Raw genomic sequence first — 26,204 nt, forward strand, 5'->3', positions numbered from 1 at the left:
CGCCCCAGAGCGGGAACGAAGAGGGGGAATGGCTGCAGTGTAGTTACAGCACTGTAGTAGGAAGATTAAACAGGAGACAGGGACATGGAAATGGAGGGTGCAGAAGGGTGCATGTGTGGTGGGGGCAGCTTCGGGACTAAAGCAGGATAAACCAGGACTCTTCACCCAAATAAAGACAAGGTCACAAACTGTGCAGTCCTTGTCCTGGGATGAGGGGTAAGCGGGTTGGGGCCCAACAGCACAGCCGACCCCAGCGGCTTTCAATGCCCCTCCCCCACCCCTGATGCTCTTCACACCCCAAGCCCTTTCTGTCCCTCCACCTCCCCGGGCCTGCCCCTTTGATGCCCCCTTAATCCTCTCTGTGCTTCCTCACCCCCTCTGGGCCCTGCCCCTTTAATACCCCCCCCCATTACCTTCTCTGGGATACTCCACCCCTTTACCATCCCATCCCCCAGTTACCTCCTCTGAGCTCCCCCCAACCCCTGCTCTGCCCTTTGGGGCCAGCCCTAACCCCCCTCGGGGCCTGCCCCCCGCTCCCCCCCCCTTTTCATGCCCCCTCCCGACCCTCTCTGGGCCTGCCCCTTTAAGACCCCCCCCAACTCTTGATCCCTCCCGGACACCGTACAGCAAGCCTTGCTGCTTCCCGTCACGTGACTCCGTCACCCAGCACGTGACGCTCGCCCTTCCGCCTCTCCTCACGTGACTGGGCCGGCCTTCCGCCTCCCTCCTCATCCCCTCCCGTCCTCCGTCGGCACGTGACGCGCTGCCGTTTCCTACGTGACTCCCCGGCCGCGTCTCGCGAGGTTTGGCGGCGGCGCCGCCTGGAGCAGCGCCGGGCGAGCGGAGGCCGGAGCCGGGCCTGGGCCCTGCCGGGAGCGGAGCCGCCGGGGAGCAGCCCGAGGAGCCCGGGCCGGTGAGGGCGGGGCCAGGCCGGGGGGGGCGGGGCTCTCGCTCGCTCGCTGCGGCCTGGAGCCCGGCCTGGAGCGTCTGACCCCGGGGGGCGTGAGGGGCCCTGACCCCCGGCCGGGCAAAGCGGAGAGTCGGGGTGATCGGTCCTGTCTGCACCGTGACCCCTGACCCCCGCCCCCACTGACCTGTGACCCCTGACCCCGACCCTGCTCTGCTGACCTCTGACCTCAGCCCCCACCTTTGTGTGCACCCACTGACCCAGCTCTCCCTGACCTGTGACCCCAGCCCACCCTGATGTTGTGTCTGCTCCCTGACCTGTGACCTCTGACCTCACCCACCCCACCTTTCTCTGCACTCACTGACTTGTGACCCCTGACCTCTCCCATGCAGACCTGTGACCCCAACCACAGCCTCCTCCCACTTACATGCACTCGCTGACCTGTGACCTCGGACCCTAGCCCTCCCACCTTGACCTGGAAACTCTGACCTCTGCGCACACAGGCTGACTTGTGATCTGTTGCTTCTGACCTAGGCAATTGAGATTGTAATTCCCGACTTTGATCTCTGACCCCAGCCTTCCCCGCGCACCACCCTTGGCCTTGACTTGAAAAGACTCAGATGATATGGTCCCTCTGACCTGCACTATCTGATCCCAGATCTGGGGGAGCTGGGCTTGCTGTTGTGGGAGAGGATTCATATATCCTGCCTGGGGAATCCCTAATGGTTGCTCTCCAAGTACATGGAGGGAGGCAAGTTTCAGAAGTCGGACTTCAGGACTGGTAATCCTGCTCTTGGGAAGCGGCTATCCAGAGGGAGCTGGGAAGACCCACTTCCTCTCCCATTGTCCTTTAGCTCCTATCAGCTTACAGGACATTTGAGGCTGTAATTTGGAATATGGCCTATTCAGGATTCCCTGAGATCCATAATTCTAGTCCTTGACTAGGAGAGACTAAAGTGGTGGCTTCTTCTTCCACATGCACATCCGGCCTTGGAATTTTAGGGCAGGCAAGTAGGATGATTCCTGGCTGCCTCTGGGCCATCTCCTTCCTGTGGCAGGAAATGTGAAACACCTGCCATTTGTGCTGGGGTCCATCTGCGATCACTAGAAAATGTTATCAAGCCAGGGGTTCTTGGCATTACTGTGGTCAATCTGTAGGAGGGTCTTGTGTGTGTGTTCAAGTATGTTTTGGGTTTTTCCAACTTTTTTTTTCTAATTGTGTATTCTGGGTTATGTAGTGAAGTAATTCTAACAGAGCCATTTAACCCTTTCCTCACAAATTCTGTAGCATATCTGTCAGGGAAATACAGTAAAATAAAAGAACATAAATTAAAATTCTCATAGTTTAAAGTTGTTTGCAATCTTGCCCCATCTCCCACCTCTATATCCCTTTTTTTCCCAGTTCATCTGACTCTATCCATCTTCATATTATTTTTCTCCTTTCCATTTTCTTTTCTACAACAGCCATGTCCCAATACTCCTCATAACTGAAGTGTTGTCCATTTCTTGTGTAGTTATATTCTGCCTTCTTTAAAAACCAGCCAACCTTGTGGTTTTAACTGGCTGTAGTGCTATTCTTCGCTTCCTGCCTTAAACTGTTGCTTGGAGCTGCTGTGTGGCTCCAGCTACTGTGTTGCACATCTGATGTTGGTCTATTTCACTGGTGAGTGAAGTGATTTGTGTATATAGCTGATGTATTGATATGTAAAGTGTTTGGGGCTCTGTTCAAAGTGTGGCACGGTATGTTTGACTACATGTTTTCACCACTGTCACCTTCAATTTCCTTTCACCAGTCCCTGCAATTGCCTGTTGCGATCCTTCTTGCATCCTGTCTTAATATAGGCCCTGGTCTGAAAGCTTTGCCTTGTGGGCTCGAGCAGATGCTTGGGCCTACATGCGTGAGCAGCTTGCAGGATCAGGACATGGACTGTAATCCCTTCAGAGCAGAGTGCTCTACGTGATGGGGTCTGGTTGGGGCCACTGAATGCTGCTATACTGAAAATAATATACTAATATATGAAGTAGCTAGTAAACTTGCTGACTTTCCTGTAAGGAAATCAGATTGTTTTCCGTTTACAAAACACTGCGGCTAACTTGTCAAAAATTTGCAAGAGCTGTGCAAACATTGCACAACTTAGTTATCAATAAACACCGACATGGGCCGTAACCACTGAATAAAGATTATAACTTCTGTTACTTGAAACAGGCTTATGTCCCCCAGTGTCATTTAATTACAGTGAAAAGTTCCCTGGCTTAGCCAAATGTAGTTGGTGCACCCCAGGAAAGCTGGATAATCTAGGCTCTACTATATTTAGAAATCAGGAAAGGTTCTGAATTACAGTTGTGCTTCATATTGATCTTGCAATGTTATATTGAGTCAATATTAACTGAGAATTTCATTAGAGACTTGTTCCAAAAGCTGCTTGAAGTCCGTTATGTCCATTGACTGCGGTGAGTTTGGATCAAGTCCTGCAAAGACTTTGTCCATGCTTAGCTTTTAAGCACATGATTTCAGTGGGACCATGGAGTAGAACTGCTCGCATGCCAAAAGTGAAACATCTGTAGAAGTCTTTGCAGAATCACGTTCATACCCACTTAGGCCCAGATCCTCTGGTGAGTCCTGAGTGGATGATTCCCTATGTCCTCATGAAGCCCCACTGGCTTTGGCGGGGTGTGAGTTTCTGTCTGTATGTAAGGTACTTATGTGGCTTCCATCACCCTATATTTTGGCACTTCACCCCCCACCCCCACCCCCAAGAGGCAAGGAAGTATCATTATCTCATTTTAGAGCTGGGGACCTGACGTGACATTAACAAGTATACACAGGTAGGCTGGGGCGGAGTCAGGAACGGAAGCCGGGTTTTCAAAGTCCTATACAGAGCCTATAGTGGTAGTTACGTTATCATGTGCAACAAGATTTATTCAACTTTCCACCATCTAGCACAGAGAGAGAGAATTAAATGCTATGTGATTGAGTCTTTCGTACTCAGTGGCACTTCACAACCTTTACATTAAAATGGAAATTGATGGAAAAATGCAACATTTTGTTTTAAAAAAGAAAAGGCAAACTACAACTTCTGCCAAATTGCGGCATGGGTGGGTCCTTTTGTGTATATTATGTTAACAGCTATAGTTTGCTTGTGCTCCCCTGTCCAGCTCTGTCTCTTGTTTCATACTTAAATTGTCAGATCTTCGGGGCAGGGACTGTCTTTTTGTTCTGGGTTTGTATAGCGCCTAGCGTAATGGGGTCCTGGTCTGCAACAGGGCGTGCCTAGATGTTACCATAATATACCTAATCGCAATTAAAATGTACAGCATCTGGCACAATGGGGTTCTGCTAGGGCTCCGAGGAGCTACTGTAATGCATATAATAGTTACTCAGTGAATTTTAATTCGCTCTCTTGCCTCAGTTGACAGAATAAGAATCTATAGACTTTGGCAGATGCTTCCTTTTGATCATGTTTCATCTACCACGAGGCACAGGACTTAGATCTGATGAATAAAGAGGGAATGTTTCTTGACATACAGACCCTGTGTTTCTCTCTAGCTGCCCAAGGTTGCTCTGTGCCTCGGTTTCCCATCTATTTCCCTACCTCCTTGGGGTGTTGAGAGGACAAATCCATTGATATTTGTAAGGGGCTTGGATACTGCAGTGATGGAGGCTTTATAAACACTCACAGCTAGTAGATCTTGAGTAAGGCCTTGTCTACACTACCCACGGGATTGACGGGCAGTGATTGATCCAGCAGGGGCCAAGCGCTCTCCCGTCAACTCTGGTACTCCACCGGGGCGAGAGGCGGAGTCGACAGGAGAGCATCAGCCATCGACTTACTGCGGTGAAGACACTGCGGTGAGTAGCTCTTAAGTATGCCGACTTCAGTTACTTTATTCACATAGCTGAAGTTGTGTAACTTAGATCGTTTCCCACCCCCGGTGTAGACCAGGTCTTAATCACTTTAACCTGAATGTGCCTTAGTTTGCCCATGTATGAAACAGGACTAATAGATGCCTTTCAGGGGTAATTGGATGGACTCATTGATGCCTATACAGAGCTCTGAGATTTCTGGATGGAAGGCACAGTGGGGAGGGTGAAGGCCATTTAGGTCCCTTCTTTGAGAACATCTTCTGTTCTCATAGGTATTTCTCAGGAGGAAATTCCATCCCCGTAGAACCCAGGAGCCCCGCGAAGATGTCGGATAGCGAAGACAGCAACTTCTCCGAGGATGAGAGTGAGCGGAGCAGCGAGGCGGAGGAGGTAGAGAACGAGGTGAGGCTGATGGAGAGATGTGGCCACTGCTTAAAGGAATGTGTTTTTTTGGGCGGGTAGGGGGGTTGGAGTTTGTAACCACTTGAAATGTAGCATGTCCCAAATGTTACTCTAGTCTGTCATTTAAAAAAAAAAAAAAAACCACCAAAAACTGAAGAAGCAGGTTAAGGACTGAATGGCTCAGGGGATTGGAACTTGGCTAGGACACTGCACTGAGAGTCAGGACACCTGGGTTTTATTCCTAGCTATGTTGTGTGACTTGAGGCCAGTCACTGCTTCTCTGTGCCTCAGTTTCCCCATATGTGAAAGGAGGAAAATGATACTTCTCTACCCATTTTTTAAAGCACTTTGAGATCCACAGGTGAAGTGCTCTCCAGGAGCCACAGCTTACTAGTTCCGATCTAACCCCTTTTGGTAACAGAAGTAAACTGCCATCTGGGTTTTGGCCAGTGGTCTGTCTGAAATGAGATTGACACATATTCCCAGTCCAGGAGGACAGGTGTCCATGTCACAAATCACCTGCCCAATTGTCCTTCTCAGGGCCGTTCTCGGCAGAGTGGTCATGGACTGAATAGACACTAGAGACTGAACTCTGCTCTGGGGGTGCTGACTCCATGGCTGGGGGAGGCGGATTACAAGGCGGGAGTGGGAAGCAAGGCTCACCCTTACCGCCCCTCCACTTCCTCATGGGCCCTGCTTGCTGGTTCTCATGGGGAAAGCTCGAAAGGGGGGATTGACCTGTTCCTGGGAGAGCCACCCAGTGGCTCCAGGGCTGGATTGGGCTCTGTATCTGATCAGCTTCCCTCTGCGATGCCCAGGCAGAGGAGGAGCATGCCAGCGTCGCGGGCAGCGAGAAGGAGGAGGCTGAGGAGGAGGAAGAGGAGGAGGAAGAAGACTACGATGAGGAGGAAGAGGAGGACGATGATGATCGGCCGCCAAAGAAGCCCAGACATGGAGGGTTCATCTTGGATGAAGCCGGTAAGGAACCTCAAGGGGTCTGTGTGTGTGTGTGTTACACTGAGGCCCCCAGGGATGCTTGTGCGGTGTGATTGATAGGAATTGAGGGAGCTGGGAGTCAGGACTTCTGGGGTCTGTTCCTGGCTCTAGGCGGGGAGTGGGGTCTGGACATTAGACCCGGAGAATGGAGGATCATGATCCTTTATTTCCAGCCCTTCCATTCAATTGCTGGGTGACACTGGGATCAGATCACTTTCCTTCTCTGTGCCTCAATTTCCCCTGCTGTAAAATGGGCCTAAAATCCTTTCCTATCCCCTGGAAAAGCGTGTCAGGTGGTGATGGGTTAGGAGGCTCACTGTTTGCAGAGTGCTCAGATATCCTGGTGTGAGTGAGGCTAGTGAAGGTCTAAGCAAGTGCTAATTATGAGCAGCTGTATAGATACCTGCCCTATATCTTCTGTGAGGCCCCTTGGGAGTCAGAGAAGAGCCAGACCTGTCAGTTGAATGCCGTTCCCCACGGCAGGGCTGCTGTGGACTGGATCTCTTGGCTGTCTGTGCATGGCCCACCGGGATTCCCCTGAGGCCGAGGGCTTCAAGAATTTTGGTCCAATTTCTCTCTGCCTTCCTATTTTCAGTGTCCTTCAGGCAGCTTCTGGGCCACCCCTTCCCATGCGGCATCTCTGGCCAGCTGTTTCCTGGAGCCTACTTAACAAGTCTCTCTTTCACTCTCTTTCCCGCAGATGTGGACGATGAATACGAAGATGAGGACCAGTGGGAGGATGGCGCGGAGGACATTCTGGAGAAAGGTAAGGCTGTGCCCTCACGTATCCCACTTCTTGGGAGGATTGGCTGGGGATTCGGTGCAACCTCTGGGGCATTTTCCCCATTTTCAGCTAGCTCCGGAGCAACATTGCTCTGACCTGGGGGAAACAGAGGTCTGTTCTTTAGCCTCCCGAGTGTGAGGCAAGATGGGTTGTCAGCAAGACTGTCCAGTATAGACATTCCAGGTGTGATATTCCTTGGTTCCCCATCTACTAGTTGAGGGTAATGCTCCTGTTTCCCATGGGAAGTGGCTGCTGTTTAGCCAGGGACCTGCCCCCCCCGCCCCCTCCTCGAGCTGGATTGCAAACCTTCTGGGATGAGACTGACCAGACCCCGGTGCAGGGAGCTTTGGGGACGGGGTGTCACAGAACATCCTATCCGTGCCTCCCAACCCCAGTGCCACTGCTTTGCTCCTTATCATGTCACTCCTCTGCATGCTCCTCCCCATCAGCTAACGGTGGAGAACATAATTTTACTCCTTCTGATTTTCCTTTTACTGAGGAAGAGCTGCGGGGCCCATACGAAGGGAGGCAGGAATGAGCCCTGTAAACCACACCCTGCAGCCGGCGGGAGAGGAGCCTTCAAATCCCATCGTGGCTGGGAAGCCCCAGCTTTTTATCTGTCACTTAAAGGCTGCTCTGGTGCCTGGTTCCTGACATGTCCCCTCCCCATCAGAGGGGAAATCTCCCTCTCTGCTGCCTTTCCAAAAGGCAGGATGGTCTAGTGGCAATGGAGTCAGCTAGCCCTAGCTCTGGGAGGGATGTACACAGAGCAGCTGGGAGCAGGACTTCTGGGCTCTATTCTCAGCCCTGTCACTGAGTTGCTATGTTAGGAAGTCACTTCCCCTCCCTGTGTCTCAGTTTCCCCTCACCTAAAACAGCAAGGACTCTAATCTTCCTCTGTAGTGCGCATTGACGGTTCTCAGTCCATAGAAATATGACACTGTGTGGATTTCGGCGCTCTCGATTAGCTCTATGATCAAGCCCAGCTCACAACTCCCTTGGGATTAGGCTGAGGGAGAGGGGAACTGGCAATACGCTGCCTAATTTGCCTTTTAAGATCACTTGCCAAAGTTGTATTAACGTTTTGGCAGAAGATAGGGGGCTTTATGTAGGAGCTGCCACGGCAGGAGCAGCCTCAGCAGGTCCCAGAAGAGGTGTTAACCCTGTACTCGTGATGTCCCATAAATATAGGCCTGAGACACAGTTGGGTTCTGGCACAATTGTATGTGTAGATTTATCAGGAAAGTGACTGCTCCCTTCATCTGCTCCCTGGGTGCTGAGAATCCTCTCTGCTAAATTTAGGGACATAAAGAAATTTTGGCTACTACTTGCCCCAGCTCACTCTGGAGAAACCAGCACAGCTCCGAGAGAAGGAGCCAGTTTCTGATCTGGTTCATGTATCATCAAAATGATTTGATAACCGAGCTGTGATCACTGAGCCGAATTCCCTAGCAGCCAGTGAGATTGCATAAGTGGAACTGGGGACAAAATTTTTATCTTCAGGTCAGGCATCATCTTTTTGTTCTCTGTACAGCACCTGGCACAATGGGGTCCTGGGCTATGACTAGGGCTCCTAGGCCCACCGTAATATGCCTAATAGCAATAAAAATGTACAGCAGCCAACACAAAGGATTTCTGGCCCCTGACTAACGGTCCGAGGCATTACAGCAATATACACAATTCATAATAGTGCACAAGTTAAGAAGTTTGGCCAATCTTAGTGTGAATGTTTGAGCCTGGAGTGACAGGGGATCTCTCAGATGCTGAGTTTGCTTTAGTTTTTTTTTTTTTTTTTTTAAAGTCCCTCTTCAAAGTAGATTGTTGCTTCAAGTTGCGGCCAGAAAATGTTGTGGAAGTTTTGCCAGAAGCGGGGAATGGGCGACAGGGGATGGATCACTTGATGATGCCCTGTTCTGTTCATTCCCTCTGGGGCACCTGGCATTGGCCACTGTCAGAAGACAGGATACTGGGCTAGATGGCTGCTTGGTCTGACCCAGTAGGGCTGCTCTCATGTTGTTATGGAAAGTTTGGAAAACTACAAGTGTCTCTTGTGTCAATCCAACTTTTTTTTTCACTAGAAATTTCAGAAAAATAGTTTTGTTTTTGACACATGAAATTTCAGCAAAAAATCCCCTGCCCCATTGATTCTGGAGACATAACCTCCCATGTGAGGTTAAGCTGACCAGTCAGAACAGATCACTTAAAAAGCCACTTAGACTGACCAGCAGGTTTTTTTTTTTTTTTTTTTTTTTTTTCCCCCGTATTGAAAATTTTTGTCCCAAATGTTCCAAACTCAGAACGCTTCAGGAAGGTGTGTGTGGATGAAAGACATTCAGGCAAATTTTTGAAAACTGGCCGAATATCTACCGAAAATAAGCTTGCAAAATTTTGAACTAGTTTAGTACGTTTCTAGATATGTTTTATGCTGAATGACCTGGTGTTTTGCTGCAGTACTAGCATACCCGCTAAAATCCATAGCATGCTGAGAGCTGTGTGTATCCGGGTGTTTAATGACCTATCTATGTGATGCCAATTAGGGCTGTATTTCCTACATCTCCCCACAGTCATCTTATCTGCCGCCCTTGTTTTTCAAACAGAATCAACTTAAAAGCCGCTTGGGGGTAAAGGAGCGCTGCTATATGGATCAGTCAGTTGTTTCCTCCCACCGTGGGAACAATGGGGGATCTGCCTGTGGCTCTGCTTGTCTGCCTTGGCTCTCTGGGGTTGGACTGGTTCAGGTGGCATCTCCAGGAAGAGGCTCTTTCTTGGGGGTGGAGGGGATTCCAGTTTAAGGGTGTCTGCTGTTAGTGAAAGACGTCTGATGTGACAGCCCTGGGGTCTCTAGCTACAGAACAGGCCAATGTGTCTCAACCTGGCCATGCAGGAGTCCCTCTGGTGGGGGGAGGAGGGTCCAGGGCTTGGCCTGTCTGTGGAGGCTGCCGACAAGGAGACCGGCTACGAGAGGGACAATTGAGGTGGGTGCCCATCCCCTGGGGATTAGAGTGAGGCCGTTAGTCTCATTTCACCTATCTCTGCTGCCCCAGACTGGATTCAAAGAGGCATCCCAGGGTGGGGGTCCCACCCAGGGCAGATGTACCATGCTCTGACTGGTCCCCCGTTTGGTGACTGGTCCCGCGTTTGGTGGCGGTATTGATTTCGGGTTCATTGCCTACCCAGTGAGCTGAATGCTCCCATTGATTTGCCAGCATCAGGCCGGCGAGCAGTGCCACACGTCACCAGCGGCACTCAGGTCACGGGGCACAGGTCAGGGTCAGTGGTACCTCCTGGGGATCCTGGTGAAATGTGAAATGCTGAGGCAGCTGCTCTGAAGCTGTCACAGCTGTGAGGTTTGACTCGTTGCAGGCAGGGGGTCAGGGCCAACAATTCATTCTGTAGGTGCCAGAGTTGGAACAGGGCCATGCCTAATGGAGAGAGAACCCGGCTGGGCCTCAGGAGACCTGGGTTCTAGTCCTGGCTCTGCTGGGCGTCCTTGGGCTAATTGCCCCCCTGCTCTGTGCCTCAGTTTCCCCATTTGTAAAATGGGGGGTAACCAAACTGCTTTGTGAAGAGCTTTGCGAGCTGATGAAAAGCACTACATGAGAGCTAGGGATTATCGAGTATTAGCACTTCCTGCACAACCCAGGCCATCAGACACTGAAATTCTTTACCGTGGCAGCCTGCCCATCTTGCCAGCGCTCTCCCCGTCTCCCCTCGTGCTTGCTTGTTTTTTTTTTATTTACGTGCATTTCATTCGCACCTGCTTGGTTTGTGCCACATCTTAATTTTGTTCCTTCCGGTTTTCTGTTCCCCATTCACCCTGTGGTTGGTTTTGATGCTATTATTTGGCTCATACTGTCCGCCCTCCACCACCTCTGCCTCCTGAGCAGAAGAAATTGAAGGTAAGCCTGTTTTTCATTCCAGCCCCTGCCTCTTCACAGCCCTCTCCCACCCCTCCCCACCCCGCCCCTTCCCGGTGCTGCCTTGTCTTTTCCACTGCCTTTCAGCCGGGTGGGCCCCAGGAGCGCTGCTGGAGAAAGTATCCGACCCTTGGCTCAGTTGCTGTTCTGGCCGGTGCAGCAATAGAGCAGGCTAGGGGTGCGGTGGGGGAGAAGAGGCTAATTGGAGAGGGGCAGTGGGTTTGCTCTCTCCTATAGTGGTCACAGAAGCTGCCTCATGTAGGCTCTGTCGCCCTGCAGTGGCCTGCCTCTAGCTGTGGCTTGACTCTGCAGCAGAGGAAGAGGTACTGCCTAGTTCGGTGCAGCGTGGTGAAACCGAGTCAAGCCCAGCGCGTGCGCAGTGAGGATCACGCAATCTGGGATCCCTCTTCCAAACGCGAGCGCCCCATTCGCTGCCTCGCTCGTGCTCCAGCCACAAGGGAACAGTCGGGGGAGTCGGCTGAATGTTGCTTCCCACCATCCCATCCCATCCCATCCCGTCCCAGGCCTCACCTTTGCTTCACTGATCGACTACCCTTTGGGTGGTTGGCCATTTCCAGGGCTCTCCCCTCCCCCGGCGGTGCTAGGTGTGGGGGCTATTTAACCGCTGCGTCTCTTGCAGCCTCCAACATTGATAATGTGGTTCTGGACGAGGATCGCTCTGGGGCCCGGAGGCTGCAGAACCTTTGGAGGTGATGTTATCCTGTGCTTGGGGACGGGGAATGGGACGTGGCCGTCGGGGACCAGAGAGCAGGATGACGTTGCTGCCTGTTACGTGCACGTGTTGATGTCCAGTGTAAACGTGGTGGGGAATAGGACTGTGGGCACAAGGGCCTCTCTGGTGGAGCTGGAAAAAAATCTCCGCTGGGGCGCCCTAAAGAACCCGAAGTAGGTCTGAGTGTGCCCAGCAGAGGGCAGTGGTGTCTGTGCCGTATGCTCTGTTAACCGGGGCGCTTTACCCCCTCTGCCGGGGAGATCTGGCTATATCCTATAGCAGCCTCAGCTCAACCAACAGCATGATCCCAGCGCTCCCTGGTGACTCCTTGCTCTGCGAGCTTGGTTGGGGAAAGGAGCCTGAGTCGCCCCCCCTTGTCTCTGTGAGCTCAGTCACCCCATGGCCAGGGGTCCCTGCGCCACCAACGGGGCTGTGGCCTGTGTCGGTCCAGTCTGATCCCTCACGCCTTCTCCTTCGCTCTCTCCCCGCAGGGACCAGCGCGAAGAGGAGCTGGGTGAATATTACATGAAGAAATACGCCAAGTCCTCTGTGGGAGAAACGTGAGTGCATGGCCCCCAGGGCAGAGAGAGAGAGAGTGAGTGTGTGTGTGTGTGTGCGGGGGAGGCGGGGGTCATCTCTCCCTTATGCCCTCCCCCAAGATCCTCCAGGCTAGGTGTGTCCACGCTCCTCCAGTCACCTCAGTCCTCAAGGTTACTGGCTTCTGCTCTTTCCCCGTGGGCCTCTCTTTCCTTCTTGCTGTCCCCATGGGAAAGGTAGGTCTTTGATTCCGTGATCTCCGCAGTGAAGCTGGGTTCTTCCCAACCCCAGTCCTCACGGGTCTGGGAGCCAGGCTCTTCCCCTACCCCAGTCCTTGCAGCCTAGAAAGGGACCGGACAGCAGGAGCAGACAGAGGCTGTCAGTGCCACATGGATCCCTAGGAAATAGCAGGACCCTCTCACTTTCCTTCAGGGCCTGGGGTGTTTAGAGATGAGCCCTGCAAAGGCTCTGCCTGATTCCTCTGGTGTGTCACTGACCCAGCTAGTGCTTTGGCTGGTCTGACTCTTCGGGGAGGGGCTGGTCTCCCGAATGTAGCCAAGTACTGGCTGGTTCTAGAGTGTCCGTTCTCCTAGCTTGGTTCTAGACAGATGCAGATAATTCCCCTCCTCCCAGGGTGTGCGTGGAGTGGCCGGCTGCCCTGGACTGTCTGTCACAACCGCCAGTTCGTGCTGTTGTTGCTGGGCCTGACGTTTCTCCTCATTCCTTCTGTTTCTCTTGCAGGGTGTATGGCGGCTCTGATGAGCTTTCGGATGACATCACGCAGCAGCAGTTACTGCCCGGTGTCAAGTAAGGCCCTTCTGCCTGGGAAAACGTGCACCTGGTGGAGGGGGGATGGAAGGTCAGCCAAGACCACGGGGCATGAAGGGTAGAGCAGGGAACGGGCTGTGGCATCAGGTCTGGAGTGGTGGACGAAGGGACACGGAGGAGAGACCTTGACGTAGTGGGAGGCATGGGTTGTGGCATCAGGTATCACATTGTCTGGAGCAGCGGCAAAGTGTTCTGTGGCACTTTATAGACCAAGAGAAGTGTTGGAACATGAGCTTTCGTGGGTGAATATCCACTTCGTCAGATGCATCCGACGAAATGGGTGTTCACCCACGAAAGCTAATGTTCCAACACGTCTGTTAGTCTATAAGGTGCCACAGAACGCTTTGCCGCTTTTACAGATCCAGACTAACATGGCTTCCCCCTGTCTGGAGTTGCTCACGTCTGTGAGTGCCTACCTGAGGGCAGACTGTCCGAAAACAGGGCAGACACTGCAAACTGGCGGTGTGTTCTGTAATTAGCTTTCACCAAGCCAGTGATGAATGTGAACTTCTGGACACTCTCCCAGTCTTACCATAGAGTCCCAGACAGTTCCCTTGGACTCTCCAGGCTATCGTGCGACACAGACAAACTGGGCCTTGTGATAAAATGGTTTCTTACAACAAAAACCACATCACATTTAGATTGTTTCCAGTCCCAAGAGACCAGTCACTTACCCCCATCAACTGGTACTCCAGATGGTATACCAAAGACAAGGCTGGCAGCCAGGTCTATTGTAAACTAACCAAAAGTTTATTAGCTAAGAAAAGGAAATGAGAAACTGAGAAGTTAAAGCAGGAAAAATATGTGCACAGGTGAGTCAGTTTGTAATTCCAAATGGTGGCGGTGATGTAATAAACTGCCAGTTTCCCAAAAGTCTTTTCAGGGTACCTAGATTGTGTCTGGGGATCTCCGCTTTGCATCTGGTGCACTTTCCTGTAAGAGTTTAAGCAGTCCAGAGATCCAGGATCTTTCCTTGAATCCACAGACACAGCTGCTTCTCACAGAAAACAAGCTGTCAGTCTCACTACCCGCGTGGGCTTTTCCTTTGCTGACGGAGAGCGAGGAATGCGTTTTGAGTCTTCGATCTCCGATCATCACCCACAATGAACACTTGTTTTGAAATTAGCACTTTTCTGTTGAAGTTCTTCACTTGCGTTCCACGTAATTAGAGGGGTATACGCAGTGTACGTGTTTGCTGCTATGTGGTAATGGGATACAGATAAGTGAAAATGCAAGTAACATCCCATTAGTTTTCATGAAGTTTAAACACCAACTACAATGTCACCTTGAGCTATACTAACACACAAGTGAATTGGCCTGGGGCTGTGGCATGAGTTGGCACTTGGTCTGCCCACATCATACATAACAAATGTTATTTTGCTAACAGCCTTTTGTTCTTGTTTTTCTTTTCCTTCCACTCAGGGATCCCAACCTCTGGACTGTGAAGTGTAAGGTATGTTCCAGCCAGGGAAGGAGGCTATTGAAACACCTCTGAACCCTGAATCATGAGCTCCAGCTGCCCCATGGCTGGGTTTTCATTAGCTATGAATGCCGCCTCCTCTCTGAGTTGGGGCATGAGGGCATCTCTCTAGCTATAGATTGCTCTCACCATGGTCTCTCTTCTCCCCTCTCCCCAGATCGGAGAGGAACGTGCCACAGCCATAGCCCTGATGAGGAAGTTCATTGCCTACCAGTTCACGGACACGGTAAGGATGAAGAGCAGCAGTCCCCTTGGCCTCCAACTCAATTCAACTTTGTGGGGTGGCTTAGTGCTGTTGACCACTTGTTGAGAGATGGAAGAGGGTCATGCGGTTCCTGACGTGAGTGGGGCTTCCTGCAGTTGATCTTTTGAAGGGGTGTTTGGCTAGGCTGGAGCGTGCCTGAGGCCAGCTCCTGTATCTCATGGAACTTTCCTCCCTGCCCACCTGCAGCCCCTGCAGATCAAGTCTGTGGTGGCTCCCGAGCATGTGAAGGGCTACATCTACGTGGAAGCCTACAAGCAGACCCATGTGAAGCAGGCCATTGAGGGTGTGGGCAACCTGCGAATGGGCTACTGGAACCAGCAGATGGTGCCCATCAAGGAGATGACAGACGTGCTGAAGGTGGTGAAGGAGGTGACCAACCTGAAGCCCAAGTCCTGGGTCCGGCTCAAAAGAGGCATTTACAAGGACGACATTGCTCAGGTACGGGCGAGGGGCGCTGGCTGGCTCAGTACAGAGGGTTGGGGCTCGGGCAGCTGGCATTCAGGTGTACCTTTAATGCCTGCACTGGGAGGCTCTGAGCTGGGGCAGGCTGTTGTCGGAGTCCCAGAGTGTTGTCTTCAATGGAGCGAGAGCTCAGTGTTGGGAATCCTTGGCCTTGCTATCAGTGGGAGTGGGGGCCAGAGATTGCAATAGGGGAGGGTTCGATTTCTGCTCTGTCCCAGCTAGCGTGACATTGGACACCGGAGGAGCCCCCACTGTCTTCCTGTCCTGCTGCTGTGAGACAGATTGGCCCTGGCTGGTGTCTCCGTGACGCTGCCCTCTCCTCTCCTGAACTCATGTCGTCTTCCCTTCCAGGTGGATTACGTTGAGCCAAGCCAGAACCAGATCTCTCTGAAGATGATCCCACGGATCGATTTTGACCGGATCAAAGCTCGCATGAGCCTGGTATGTTGACTGGCAGGATTCCCTGAGTTTTTTTCTGCTGAGTGCGCTGAGAGGGGAAGAGTTTGTCACCATTGACGCTTCAAGGCTGTTAAAGCCCTGGTGCCCCAGCTTTGGCAGTGGTGGTGTGTTGGCATGTCTGTATCCCCATAGTTACCCAGCTGATGACAGGGGAGATGCATTTCTCCACTACTCCAGTGCACCTCGCTGTGCAGTACTCCCTTAGGAGGGGCAGTTTCCTCCTGCTCGCAGCCCATGATCAGCAGGGCCCTTCTGTTATCCCACCCCACTGTCCCCCGTGAAGCCGGGCGAATGCCTTTCCAGAGGGTCTGTCGATGGCATTCGGTACCCCACCCATACAGTCTGGTGGGGATTCCTGACCCCTCAGGCCCAGTGGTAACTGTTTCCCCTCTCCCCTTTGAATTGCAGAAGGACTGGTTTGCCAAGCGGAAGAAGTTCAAGAGGCCCCCCCAGCGGCTGTTTGATGCTGAAAAGATCCGGTAAGTGGCTGGTTTCTTGCTGGGGATGGTCCGTGGGGGCAATGTGCCCTCAGCGCGAGATGCATCGTCTGTGTCCGCCGTGGCACTTAGATAGGTTTCTAGTGAAATCTGAGTGTATTTAGTGAAGCATGGAGATTTCAAGTACACTGCTACCTCGATATAACGCCACCTGATAAAACACAAATTTGGATATAACGCGGTAAAGCAGTGCTCCGGAGGGGGAGCTGCGCACTCCGGTGGATCAGAGCAAGTTCAGTATAACACGGTTTCACCTATAATGCGGTAAGATTTTTTTGACTCCCAAGGACAGCATTCTATCGGGAAAGAGGTGTAGTAGTAAGGACAAGAAGTGGAAACAAATGATTGCAAAGAAAATAAAATCATCACGTTCCTCCTGGAGCTCAGACTAAATGAAGACGACCCTCTCGTGTTTTGTAGAATGTTGCTCTCCTCAAATCCCTGCCGGGCTTTTCAGTCTGACAAGCTGTGGCTCTTCTTTCCTGACACATGTGCTGTCAGTTTGCCTCCTAGGTAAAGGATTCAGTGGACTCCAAGATACCCCAAATCAATCCTTTGTCTTTATTCATAAACAGAATCTCGAACCTGCATGGTTTGTTTCTTCCTGTAGATTCTGCAGTCTCTCAATAGGCATACAACATCTGATACACACACTACCAGACAGGGAGATAGGCATCTGTTATCTCCTGCCTGAGAGGAACATATCTGAGGTAGTCGCCTTGTGGTGCCCTGCCTTAACTGCAAGACCTGAAGAGCGCAACATTCAGTATTTGTAGATAGCTCCTTAAATATTATCCGTACATATATTTTTGCAGTAATTATGATGACCAGTGGGCAACTGGCTCTTGGTAGACACCTCACATGCCACTCTTTGGAGAACTGTTATGCAGATATCTGACTCAAGGGATCTCTGTAAAACCCTCTGCACGCCCTGTGCCCTCTGCCAATTGGCACTTCAGGGTCCCTAGGTCATAGGTGGATAGAGATGGTGATGATTTGTCATCCTTCCATCACGTCTTCCTCCAGCTCCATCCACAGGTGAGGGGCTCTGTGCCACAGGAAGGGCAGTCAGACCCTCTCCCAGCCCTGGGAGCTGGGTGGATTTGCCCCAGACTGGCAATCCAGACATCTGCTGGTGAGAGACCTAACTCTGGAGTCCTGACCTCCCGGGGCAGTAGAGGTAGAACCACCATTCTCTGCAGCTCCACTGTCACGTTATGAAACAGCCTGTCCCTCTTCTGAGAAGGCTGCCGCTATGGGTGCCTGACCCTCTAATGCTCCCCCCCCTCGTTCTAGGTCCTTGGGGGGAGATGTTGCTTCCGATGGTGATTTCCTCATCTTTGAAGGCAATCGTTATAGTCGCAAGGGCTTCCTCTTCAAGAGCTTTGCCATGTCGGCTGTGGTGAGTATCTGTGGCTCTGTACCAGGAGGCTCTTGTCAAGGTGGGGCTCTGAGTCGGAGCAGGAACCAGATCTGTCAAGGCGTAGGTTAGGGCGGATCAGTAAATGAGGATTTTGGGGTCCCCCTTTCTCGGAAAACTTAATTTTTTTTGACAAAAATAAAATAAGTTCTGGTCTGGAAATGTTGCCATGGTGCCTCATGGGAGTTGTAGTTCTGGTGCCTTGTGCTCCTATTTTCCACCGTGAGCTGGCCTCGTTGGTTAGACTACATCTCCCATGAGGCACCATGACCTCCCCTCTTGGAGGCACACCATGGGGGTTCATGGCCTCTGTGCATCATGGGAAATGTAGTCGAGCTAGAGAGCCTGTTCCATAGAAGAGAATTGGAGGGTGAGTTACCTGAACTACATCTACCATGAGGCACTTTGGCAGCACATCCGAATTGAAATGCTTTGATTTTGGACACTTGGTTTTTGATGGAAAAATCGAAACTTCCCATGGAATGCAGGTGCGTTGCACAGAAACCTCTGTTTAGTCAGAAACCCCATTTTCTGTTTATAACCCCACCAAAACCCAAACCCAGTTCTGATGGAAAATTTTCAACATGCCTATTGTGAACTCTGTGGGGCCCCCTCTGGGTACATGATGGGGTGGGTGTGGAATCCCCATTTGGACGTCTGAGTGGGGGGACAGGTTGCTGAAATTCCCATCTGCGTGTTTGGGGGTCGGGGGTGTTGTATGTGTATTTGGAGTGGGTGGCAGATCCCCATCTGGGCATGTTATTTGCATGCCAGACTCCCCTGTGGGGATTGAGATGAACCCACCCCTGGAGCAAAGCCCTGCGTTCGTCTCCTGTTGTGCGGCAAGGCAAGGAGCCTGACCCCTAGCAAGTTGGAGGGAAGTTCTGCAGACTCCATTTGGGTTTGTGTCTCCCCTCTCTGAAATCTTTCTGCCTTTGTCCCCTGGCTGCCAGATCACGGAGGGGGTGAAGCCCACCCTGTCTGAACTGGAGAAGTTTGAGGACCAGCCGGAAGGCATCGATCTGGAGGTGGTTACCGAAAGCACAGGTACATGGAAGTGACTCCTGCGCAGCGGGAAGTCCATCTAGCCCATGCAGCTCAAGGGGGGGTTGGTCTCTGTCTTGCCCCTGAATCCGCAGGGTTCCGTGCTGTAGGCATGTATGGGGCTGCTGCTGCCTGAGAGTGGCGCCCTCCCTGCGAGTCACAGTGCTCTCCGTTGGGCAGGGAAGGAACGGGAACACAACTTCCAGCCTGGCGACAACGTGGAGGTGTGCGAGGGGGAGCTGATCAACCTGCAGGGCAAGATCCTGAGCGTGGACGGCAACAAGATCACCATCATGCCCAAGCACGAGGATCTCAAGGTACGAGGTGGGCGGCACTGGCCTGGGCTTCCATCCAGGCACTTTGGCTGCCAAGGAGGATGGGAGAGACCAAGTGCAGGCTTGGCAGGGGGTGTGTGTACCTGGCTGTACCTAGAGGGGCAGCAGGATCCGTGCATTCCTGGATGCTGTGCCTGTGGTCCCTGGCATCTCCAGGATTAGCCCAGGAACGTAAAACAATAGAGCTGTGAGCTCTGCAGCAGGCAGTGCCTGCATCCTGCTATCACCTCCCTCCTATCCGTCTTCTGCCTCCTGTCCTGACTCCATTCCCCCTCCACCCAGGACATGCTGGAGTTCCCGGCTCAGGAGCTGCGCAAGTACTTCAAGATGGGAGACCACGTCAAGGTGATTGCCGGGCGCTTTGAGGGCGACACGGGGCTGATTGTGCGGGTGGAGGAGAACTTCGTCATCCTCTTCTCGGACCTCACCATGCACGAGGTGAGCGGGGCAGTGGTGGAGCTCCGGGAGCTTCCTTCTTCCCGTCCCCTCCCCGGGGCTGGTCGCTCACTCGCTTCCCCTCTTCCAGCTCAAAGTGCTGCCTCGGGACCTGCAGCTCTGCTCCGAGACGGCCTCCGGCGTGGATGTGGGCGGGCAGCACGAGTGGGGCGAGCTGGTCCAGCTGGATCCCCAGACCGTCGGGGTTATTGTCCGCCTGGAGCGGGAGACCTTCCAGGTGGGTGTGCGTTGCTCTGCCGGCGTTGGGCACCGAACTGTCTCACTGGAGCACTAAGGAGGCAGCTCAGAATCTTTGCCGGGAGCTGCTGGCTTCTCTGTAGGTAGTTTCAGCAGCAGAAGAAACCTAGTGTTTACCCTGGATCAGACGAAAGCTCTGGGCAGTCTGGTATCCTACCTCTGCCGTGGGCCCATGCCCGATCCCTCCAGCAGTGCGCACCTCGCCAGCTGAGTAGCTGGGAAGGAGAATTCCTTTCTGATCTCTTCAGTGTTTGGCTTCTCGCCCGCGAGTGATGTTCAGCGTAAGGATTAATGGTATCGAAATGATTCGGCCACAGCCTCTGCCTGGCTCGAGGCCGGAATTCCTCGTTATGCCTGAAGCTGGGTTCCCGTTTCTCCCTCTTTGGTCTGACCTAGCAGCTCTGATTCCAGGCCTGATGAGGAGGGGCTGCAGAGTTTGTTTTTTTTCCCCCACATCCTTTGCAATCCTAACTGCCTGGGTTCTTTTCTCTGTGCTGCGCAGGAGGTCAGACTACGTAATCAGTGGTCCCATCTGGCCTTAATTACAAGGGCTCTAGTCCCTCTGGGCTGGTGGGTTGTTTTGGGGTCTTGGGCAGAAGGCCCCCCCCCCCCCCCCGACTCTTATCTCTTGGCAGTGGCTCTAAGCCAGTCTTATAGACTCAGAGACTGGCAAGACCAGAAGGGACCATTGTGATCATCTGGTCTGACCTGCTGCATGTCGCAGGCCAGAGACCCACACCGATAGTGCACCCGTAATCTCTGGCTGAGTTATTGATGGCCTCGAGTCATGATTTAAAGACTTCAGGTTCCAGAGAACCCACCATTTACTCAGTTCAAACTAGCAAGTGATCCTGGCCCCGTGCTGCAGAGGAAGGGGAAAAGCTCCCTGGGTCTCTGCCAGTCTGACCTGAGGGGAAATTTCCTTCCCACCCCCAGCTATGGTGATTCCCCGCTCTTCCCTCCCCAACCCCTGTGCAGGTCCTGAACATGTACGGCAAAGTGGTGACGGTCAGGCATCAGGCTGTGACGCGGAAGAAAGACAATCGCTTTGCCGTGGCCTTGGACTCGGAGCAGAACAATATCCACGTCAAGGACATCGTTAAAGTCATCGATGGGCCGCACTCGGTGAGGGGGGCGGGAGGGGCCTCCTGATAGGCAGGCCGTGGGCTTGTGGTGCGGAGGGGGGTGAAGAGCGTAAGATCTCGTCTGCACTACCCGTGCCCCAGCGAGTGGAGGCCAGTGCCCTGCTGGGAGATTGTGCCACCTCTGGTGGCGCACTTGCACCTGGAGCTGGGCTGGGTTGATACTTGAAGGGGAGAGATCGTTGAGGGTGAGACAGGGGGAGAACCAGCAACTCACTTGGCGTGCTGTCTTCCCTTGGAATCACTGTTGACCCCTGCGTGGGGCTCACCATGGGCCCCCTGTGGGCTGGCATGCAGCTGGAAGCATTATCTCAGTAAATAGACACCCTGACTATGGGGGGGCCTTTAAAGACCCATGGCAGTTTGCACAAGAGTCCGCATGTGGCCATGTTTCACCTCTGTTAATTTCCCCCATGTCCGTGGATTCCTGTTGCAACTGGGTACAGTTTTATTCTTCACTTCCTGTCCTAATCGCTTTGAGCAGCTTTGAACAGATGCTGCATTGGATTCCAGAGGTGGCCGCATTGCAGTAGTGGGTGAGGTGCTGTCTTCTCAGTGCCAAGGTGCAGGCTCTGGGAACTGGGAGCTTCAGCTCTCTCTTGACTCTGTGACGTGCCCTGCCCCCGGGAGGCTGTGAATTTGGCCTTCCTGCCTTGCGGCTGGGCATTGGATGCAGCCCCAGTGTGCCTGGGCTAGAGGGGGTCCCCAGAATAACTGTCCTCCCTGCTTCTCCTTCCCTAGGGTCGCGAGGGGGAGATCAGACACCTCTTCCGCGGCTTTGGATTCCTGCACTGCAAGAAGCTGGTGGAGAACGGGGGCATGTTTGTGTGCAAGACTCGCCACCTGGTGCTGGCTGGGGGCTCGAAGGTGCGTCGCCTAGGGAGACGCCCGGGGCCTCACCATAGCTAGCATGACTGGTGGGACTTGCCTGAAGCAAACCACTGGGCTGTCCAGTGTCATGTCCTGCCTCCCTGTTGTACCATGAGCCTGTCTGTCCCGGATCTGCCTCCCCATCCCCATGAGGCTGGGTCAGGCTGGCTAGTTCCTGTCTCCAGTCAGCAGCTTTTGGGTAGTTCAAAGGAGAGACACCCAATGTGGTTGCATTGGGAGGAGTGGATTTCTTCCAGCCTCTCAGCTGGCAAATGTTCCATGCCCTGAAATGTGAATCAGCAGCCCCTGGCAACTTACGGAGACAGCGTTGTCTAATGGCTAGAGTATGGCCCTAGGAAGCAGAACTCGTGTGTGACCCTGTGAGTCTCTCTCCGGGTGAGGTAGTTAGAGAAGTGCTTAGATCTTTGCCTAGAGAAGGGGAAAGAAAGCTGCAGGCCGATTTGCCTTGCAGGAGCTGATGAGATGGGACGGAGCCAGAGCCTCCTATGGGCAGGGTGGACAATGTGTCCACATTTCCCTTCCCAGGGCATGGATCTACTCCCTCCTCATTGGTTCTAGGGGAACATAGCACCCTCTTGTGTCACCCTGGCTCCTCCTTGGTTCATCACCAGGTTTCATCTCAGGGCCTCAGAGGGACTTTCCCTCCCCTACTCCCAGCTGTGTTAGGGGGAGATGAACCCAGAGATTCCTTCCTTCTCCTGGGAGTCCCAGCTCCGCGGGAGGGTTCCCCTTCCTGCTCTCACACGCTTTCCCTCTTGCAGCCCCGAGACGTCACCAACTTCACCGTCGGAGGCTTCGCCCCCATGAGTCCTCGGATCAGCAGCCCCATGCACCCCAGCGCGGCAGGTGGGTGTCCTGTGGGGCTGGGCCTTGGTTCAGGGATTTCTGTAGGGTCTGGCTCAGCCTCCAGTGTTCGTAGCGCCCCCGGCTGGCTCAGCACTACAGCGACGTACAGTCCTATATGGCGAGGTTGGGGGTCGGTAACGCTGGGTGACATGAGGCTGCAGCCCTGGGGGCACCGTCCCGCTCTGATGTCTGTCCCGCTCCACAGGTCAGCGAGGTGGCTTTGGCGGGGGCGGGATGAGCCGAGGCCGTGGGCGCAGGGACAACGACCTGATTGGGCAGACGGTCCGGATCTCCCAGGGACCCTACAAAGGTAATGGGCCAGTTGCCAGATGGGGCTGGTCCTCTCCCTTTTGTAGCAGGGCAGGAAGGGGCTGGAAGGTATCTGGCAGGTCTGTTCCTTGCAGGGAGCACGGTCTAGTGGTTGGGGCCCAGAGGTGGGGGGGAGCTCCTGGGTTCTATTCCTGGCTGTGGGAGGGTGGTGGGGTCTAGTAGTTAGAGCAGGGAGTCAGTACTTATGGGTTTTGCTCCCATGCCTGAGCTTAGTCTCTGCTGTTAGTGGACAACCCGTCTGTCCCTGCCATACAGGGGAGTCCCTAAGGTGAGCTCCAAAGTTCAAACCCAGCCTGTGGCTGCCCCCTCCCTGTATCTGTTGAGTGAGGACCGAGTCGACCTGAGCTCTCAGCAGGTTCTTACCACAGAGCAGGGGAGCTCTGGATTTCAGCTGGTGCTCTGGCCACGTGTGCTTGGCTTTGGGAAGCCCGCAGGTATGAATCCCCTGCTGGCCCGTGGCCCGTTTTCCAGGCGGCCTTGGTGATGCTCAGGCTGGGCACCCCCTGCAGTGTGCACTTAGGATCTCTAGGAGCTGCGTCAGGCTCGGAGAGCTGAGGCCTTGTTTCTTTTAGGCTACATCGGAGTGGTGAAGGATGCCACGGAGTCCACAGCCCGCGTGGAACTCCATTCCACCTGCCAGACCATCTCAGTGGATCGCCAGCGCCTCACGACAGTGTAAGTATGGCGGGCAGGGGAGACGGGGCTTGTTCTGGGGTACCTCTGCCAGCAAGCCGCAATCCTGGGCTGCTGGGGTCGGCTCTGGCCCAGATAGCTGCACCAATGACTGCACTCCTGTGTTTGTACTGCGCCTGGCGCACTGGGGGCCTGGTCTGTCACTGGAGCACCTAGAAAGAACATAAGAATGGCCGTACTGGGTCAGACCAATGGTCATTTTGGCCACTGTGGGAAGACAGGATACTGGGCTACAGCCAGATGCTTCAGAGGGAAAGCCAGACCAGGCTAATTATCAAGGGATCCACCCCCTGTTGTCCAGGCCCAGCTTAGGGACACCTGGAGCATGGAGTTGTGTCCGTGAGCATCTTGGGTAATAGCCATTCGTGGACTGATCCTCCATCTCATTCATTTTTGAACCCAGTTATACTTTTGGCTTCACAATGTCCCCTGGCAACAAGTCCAGCTCTGGGTCCTGGTCCATGACTCAGGCTCCTAGGCGGTCAGCTGAGCCCCACAGTTGGGAACTGTGCTATAGGCTTGTCTTATGTGGGGCCCTGATCGGGGCAGATCAAGCCCAGAATGGAGACTGGCGGCCCTGCACCGTGGTCATAGCGAATGCCCATCAGGCTGAGGGTAGAGATCACTGTGTCTCCCCCAGTTGGAAGGGAAGCAGAGGACCTGGGATGGCTCCTGGGCTACGGAGCTGCTAACCTCTAGGACTCTGGCCAAACCAGCCTGGATGGGTAGTGACTGGCAGCTTGGTGCCCCCAGTGAGAAACTGGGCTTAGTTCAGTGCCCAGTGGCTCTGCATAGTTTGCACCCTCCCTTGTTGGCCGCTTCAGCATTCAGGGGAAAGCTGAGGCCCTCTAGTGGCGGGCAGAGCGAGCCAGTGTGCAGCAACTCCTCTCTCCCTGGCAGGGGTTCGAGGAGACCTGGTGGCATGACCTCCGCCTACGGCCGCACTCCCATGTACGGCTCGCAGACCCCCATGTATGGCTCCGGCTCCCGCACCCCCATGTACGGATCGCAGACTCCGCTGCACGATGGTGAGTGAGCTGAGCCTGCTGCTGCGGGGGAAGGAGGATGGTAGGGGGCTCCCCGGGAACAGGGGGAAGTAAGCTGTCCAGCCTTGCAGTCGACCCACTCTGTGCTGGTTCATGCACAGCATGCTGCCCGTGCTTCCTGTCCCACCTGATGGTGCTGGGTAATGGGGGAGTCCGCTGGACCTGCGCCGCTCCCCTAGATCCCGGCGGGGGGTGGGATGGAAGAAGGGTGATGTGGGGCCCCTCCCCATCCCTGCTGCCCGGACACAGTGCTAACCAGGCGCACGCTGGGCTCTTTCAGGCAGCAGGACCCCACACTATGGCTCCCAGACGCCGCTGCACGACGGGAGCCGGACACCTGCACAGAGCGGGGCTTGGGACCCCAACAACCCCAATACACCCTCCAGGTTTGTGTCTCTCTCGCTAGTCTAGGGGGGGCAGGGATGGAGATGGGTGGGGGTTAGCTTTGACACGGTCAGCTACTAGGGGCAGAGGTGTGTGGCATGATGGGAGCTATGGGTGGGAGAGGGGGCTGGGTGGTGGGGCTTCATGTGTCAGGAGTTCAAAGGGAACTCTGATTGCATGTGTGTGTGGTGCCCTCTGCTGGAGAGTGGAGAACTGACCGGGGCAGGGGGATTACTTCAGTGTGCTTCTCCGGGGAGGCGACAGGTGGGCTGCAGAAGTCATTGTGTCTCCCACGTGCCGTCCGAATGATGTGTTTTCCTCTCCAGGGCGGATGAGGAGTTTGAATATGGCTTCGATGATGAGCCCACGCCCTCTCCGCAAGGCTACGGGGGGACCCCCAACCCCCAGACTCCCGGCTACCCTGACCCTTCGTCTCCGCAGGTCAATCCGCCATACAATCCGCAGACGCCGGGGACCCCAGCCATGTGAGTGCGCGTGCCCCTGGAGGGGTGCAGGGGAGAGTCTCTGTGCCCAGCATTAGAGCAGAGCTGGGTGGCTACTTCCATGGGTCTTTTGCTTTCTAGCCATATCTCGGCCATTCCTCCCTCCCCGGTGGTGCACCTTGCTGCCTGATCCAACAAGAGGCCGTGCTGCCTCCCAGCCTCTTGGGGTGACCTTGCTCACTCTCCGGGCATGCATATCCAGAAGGGAGATCTGCCTGCCGGAGCTTGGCAACAGACCCCTACCTTGTTTCCGGGGATCCGATCGTGTTTCTGTGCTCGTGGTGCTGTCAGTCCAGGAAAAGAATGGAGCAGATCTCTGATCCCCGTGTCTGTGGCTCCATGGACTGATCTCTTAGGGCAGGAGGACATGGAGAGGAGCCCCGCTGGGTTCCTGGTTCTGTTCCTACCCCCCTCCTCACTGCCCATCTCTCTTCATTGCAGGTACAACACCGACCAGTTTTCGCCGTACGCTGTTCCGTCTCCTCAGGGCTCCTATCAGCCAAGCCCCAGCCCTCAGAGTTACCACCAGGTGGCGCCTAGCCCCGTAGGCTACCAGAACACCCACTCGCCAGCCAGTTACCACCCGACCCCATCGCCCATGGCGTATCAGGTACCCTCCAAGCTCCTTAATGTGTAAAACGCCAGGCCGAGCTGCAAATTGCAGTTCGCTTTGCCAGATCCATGGTGGTCCTGTTCTAACGGGAATTCCTGCTGTGGCCGTGAGGGGCTAATGTCGGAGAGCAGA

The 26,204-nt window shown here is 53.9% G+C and overlaps 1 protein-coding gene across 5 annotated transcripts in view; it reads left to right on the top strand.

Annotated features, from left to right (window-relative positions):
• Positions 1 to 823: 823 nt before the first annotated feature.
• The window catches only part of SUPT5H (SPT5 homolog, DSIF elongation factor subunit), a 28,863-nt gene continuing 3,482 nt past the window's right edge, over positions 824 to 26,204 (top strand). The window contains exons 1-26 of one of the 5 annotated variants that reach the window (XM_075070629.1): positions 824 to 913; positions 5,045 to 5,174; positions 5,993 to 6,152; positions 6,871 to 6,944; positions 11,512 to 11,581; positions 12,096 to 12,164; positions 12,883 to 12,948; positions 14,392 to 14,422; positions 14,607 to 14,675; positions 14,901 to 15,152; positions 15,528 to 15,617; positions 16,044 to 16,114; positions 17,429 to 17,534; positions 18,506 to 18,599; positions 18,777 to 18,913; positions 19,214 to 19,369; positions 19,458 to 19,604; positions 20,603 to 20,749; positions 21,508 to 21,633; positions 22,419 to 22,503; positions 22,709 to 22,813; positions 23,406 to 23,508; positions 24,427 to 24,554; positions 24,853 to 24,958; positions 25,283 to 25,441; positions 25,901 to 26,069. In XM_075070629.1, the coding sequence (XP_074926730.1) occupies positions 12,130 to 12,164; positions 12,883 to 12,948; positions 14,392 to 14,422; positions 14,607 to 14,675; positions 14,901 to 15,152; positions 15,528 to 15,617; positions 16,044 to 16,114; positions 17,429 to 17,534; positions 18,506 to 18,599; positions 18,777 to 18,913; positions 19,214 to 19,369; positions 19,458 to 19,604; positions 20,603 to 20,749; positions 21,508 to 21,633; positions 22,419 to 22,503; positions 22,709 to 22,813; positions 23,406 to 23,508; positions 24,427 to 24,554; positions 24,853 to 24,958; positions 25,283 to 25,441; positions 25,901 to 26,069 (2,382 nt within the window). In that variant the 5' untranslated portion in view covers positions 824 to 913; positions 5,045 to 5,174; positions 5,993 to 6,152; ... (1 more) ...; positions 11,512 to 11,581; positions 12,096 to 12,129. Of the gene's footprint in view, positions 914 to 1,067; positions 1,915 to 4,795; positions 5,175 to 5,992; positions 6,153 to 6,870; positions 6,945 to 10,841; positions 10,854 to 11,511; positions 11,582 to 12,095; positions 12,165 to 12,882; positions 12,949 to 14,391; positions 14,423 to 14,606; positions 14,676 to 14,900; positions 15,153 to 15,527; positions 15,618 to 16,043; positions 16,115 to 17,428; positions 17,535 to 18,505; positions 18,600 to 18,776; positions 18,914 to 19,213; positions 19,370 to 19,457; positions 19,605 to 20,602; positions 20,750 to 21,507; positions 21,634 to 22,418; positions 22,504 to 22,708; positions 22,814 to 23,405; positions 23,509 to 24,426; positions 24,555 to 24,852; positions 24,959 to 25,282; positions 25,442 to 25,900; positions 26,070 to 26,204 lie in introns of those variants that run through there. The other 4 variants (XM_075070631.1, XM_032776247.2, XM_075070627.1 and 1 more) reach the window with 4 other exon arrangements.

Source organism: Chelonoidis abingdonii, chromosome 11, assembly GCF_003597395.2.
Source record: "Chelonoidis abingdonii isolate Lonesome George chromosome 11, CheloAbing_2.0, whole genome shotgun sequence".
NCBI lineage: Eukaryota > Metazoa > Chordata > Testudines > Testudinidae > Chelonoidis > Chelonoidis abingdonii.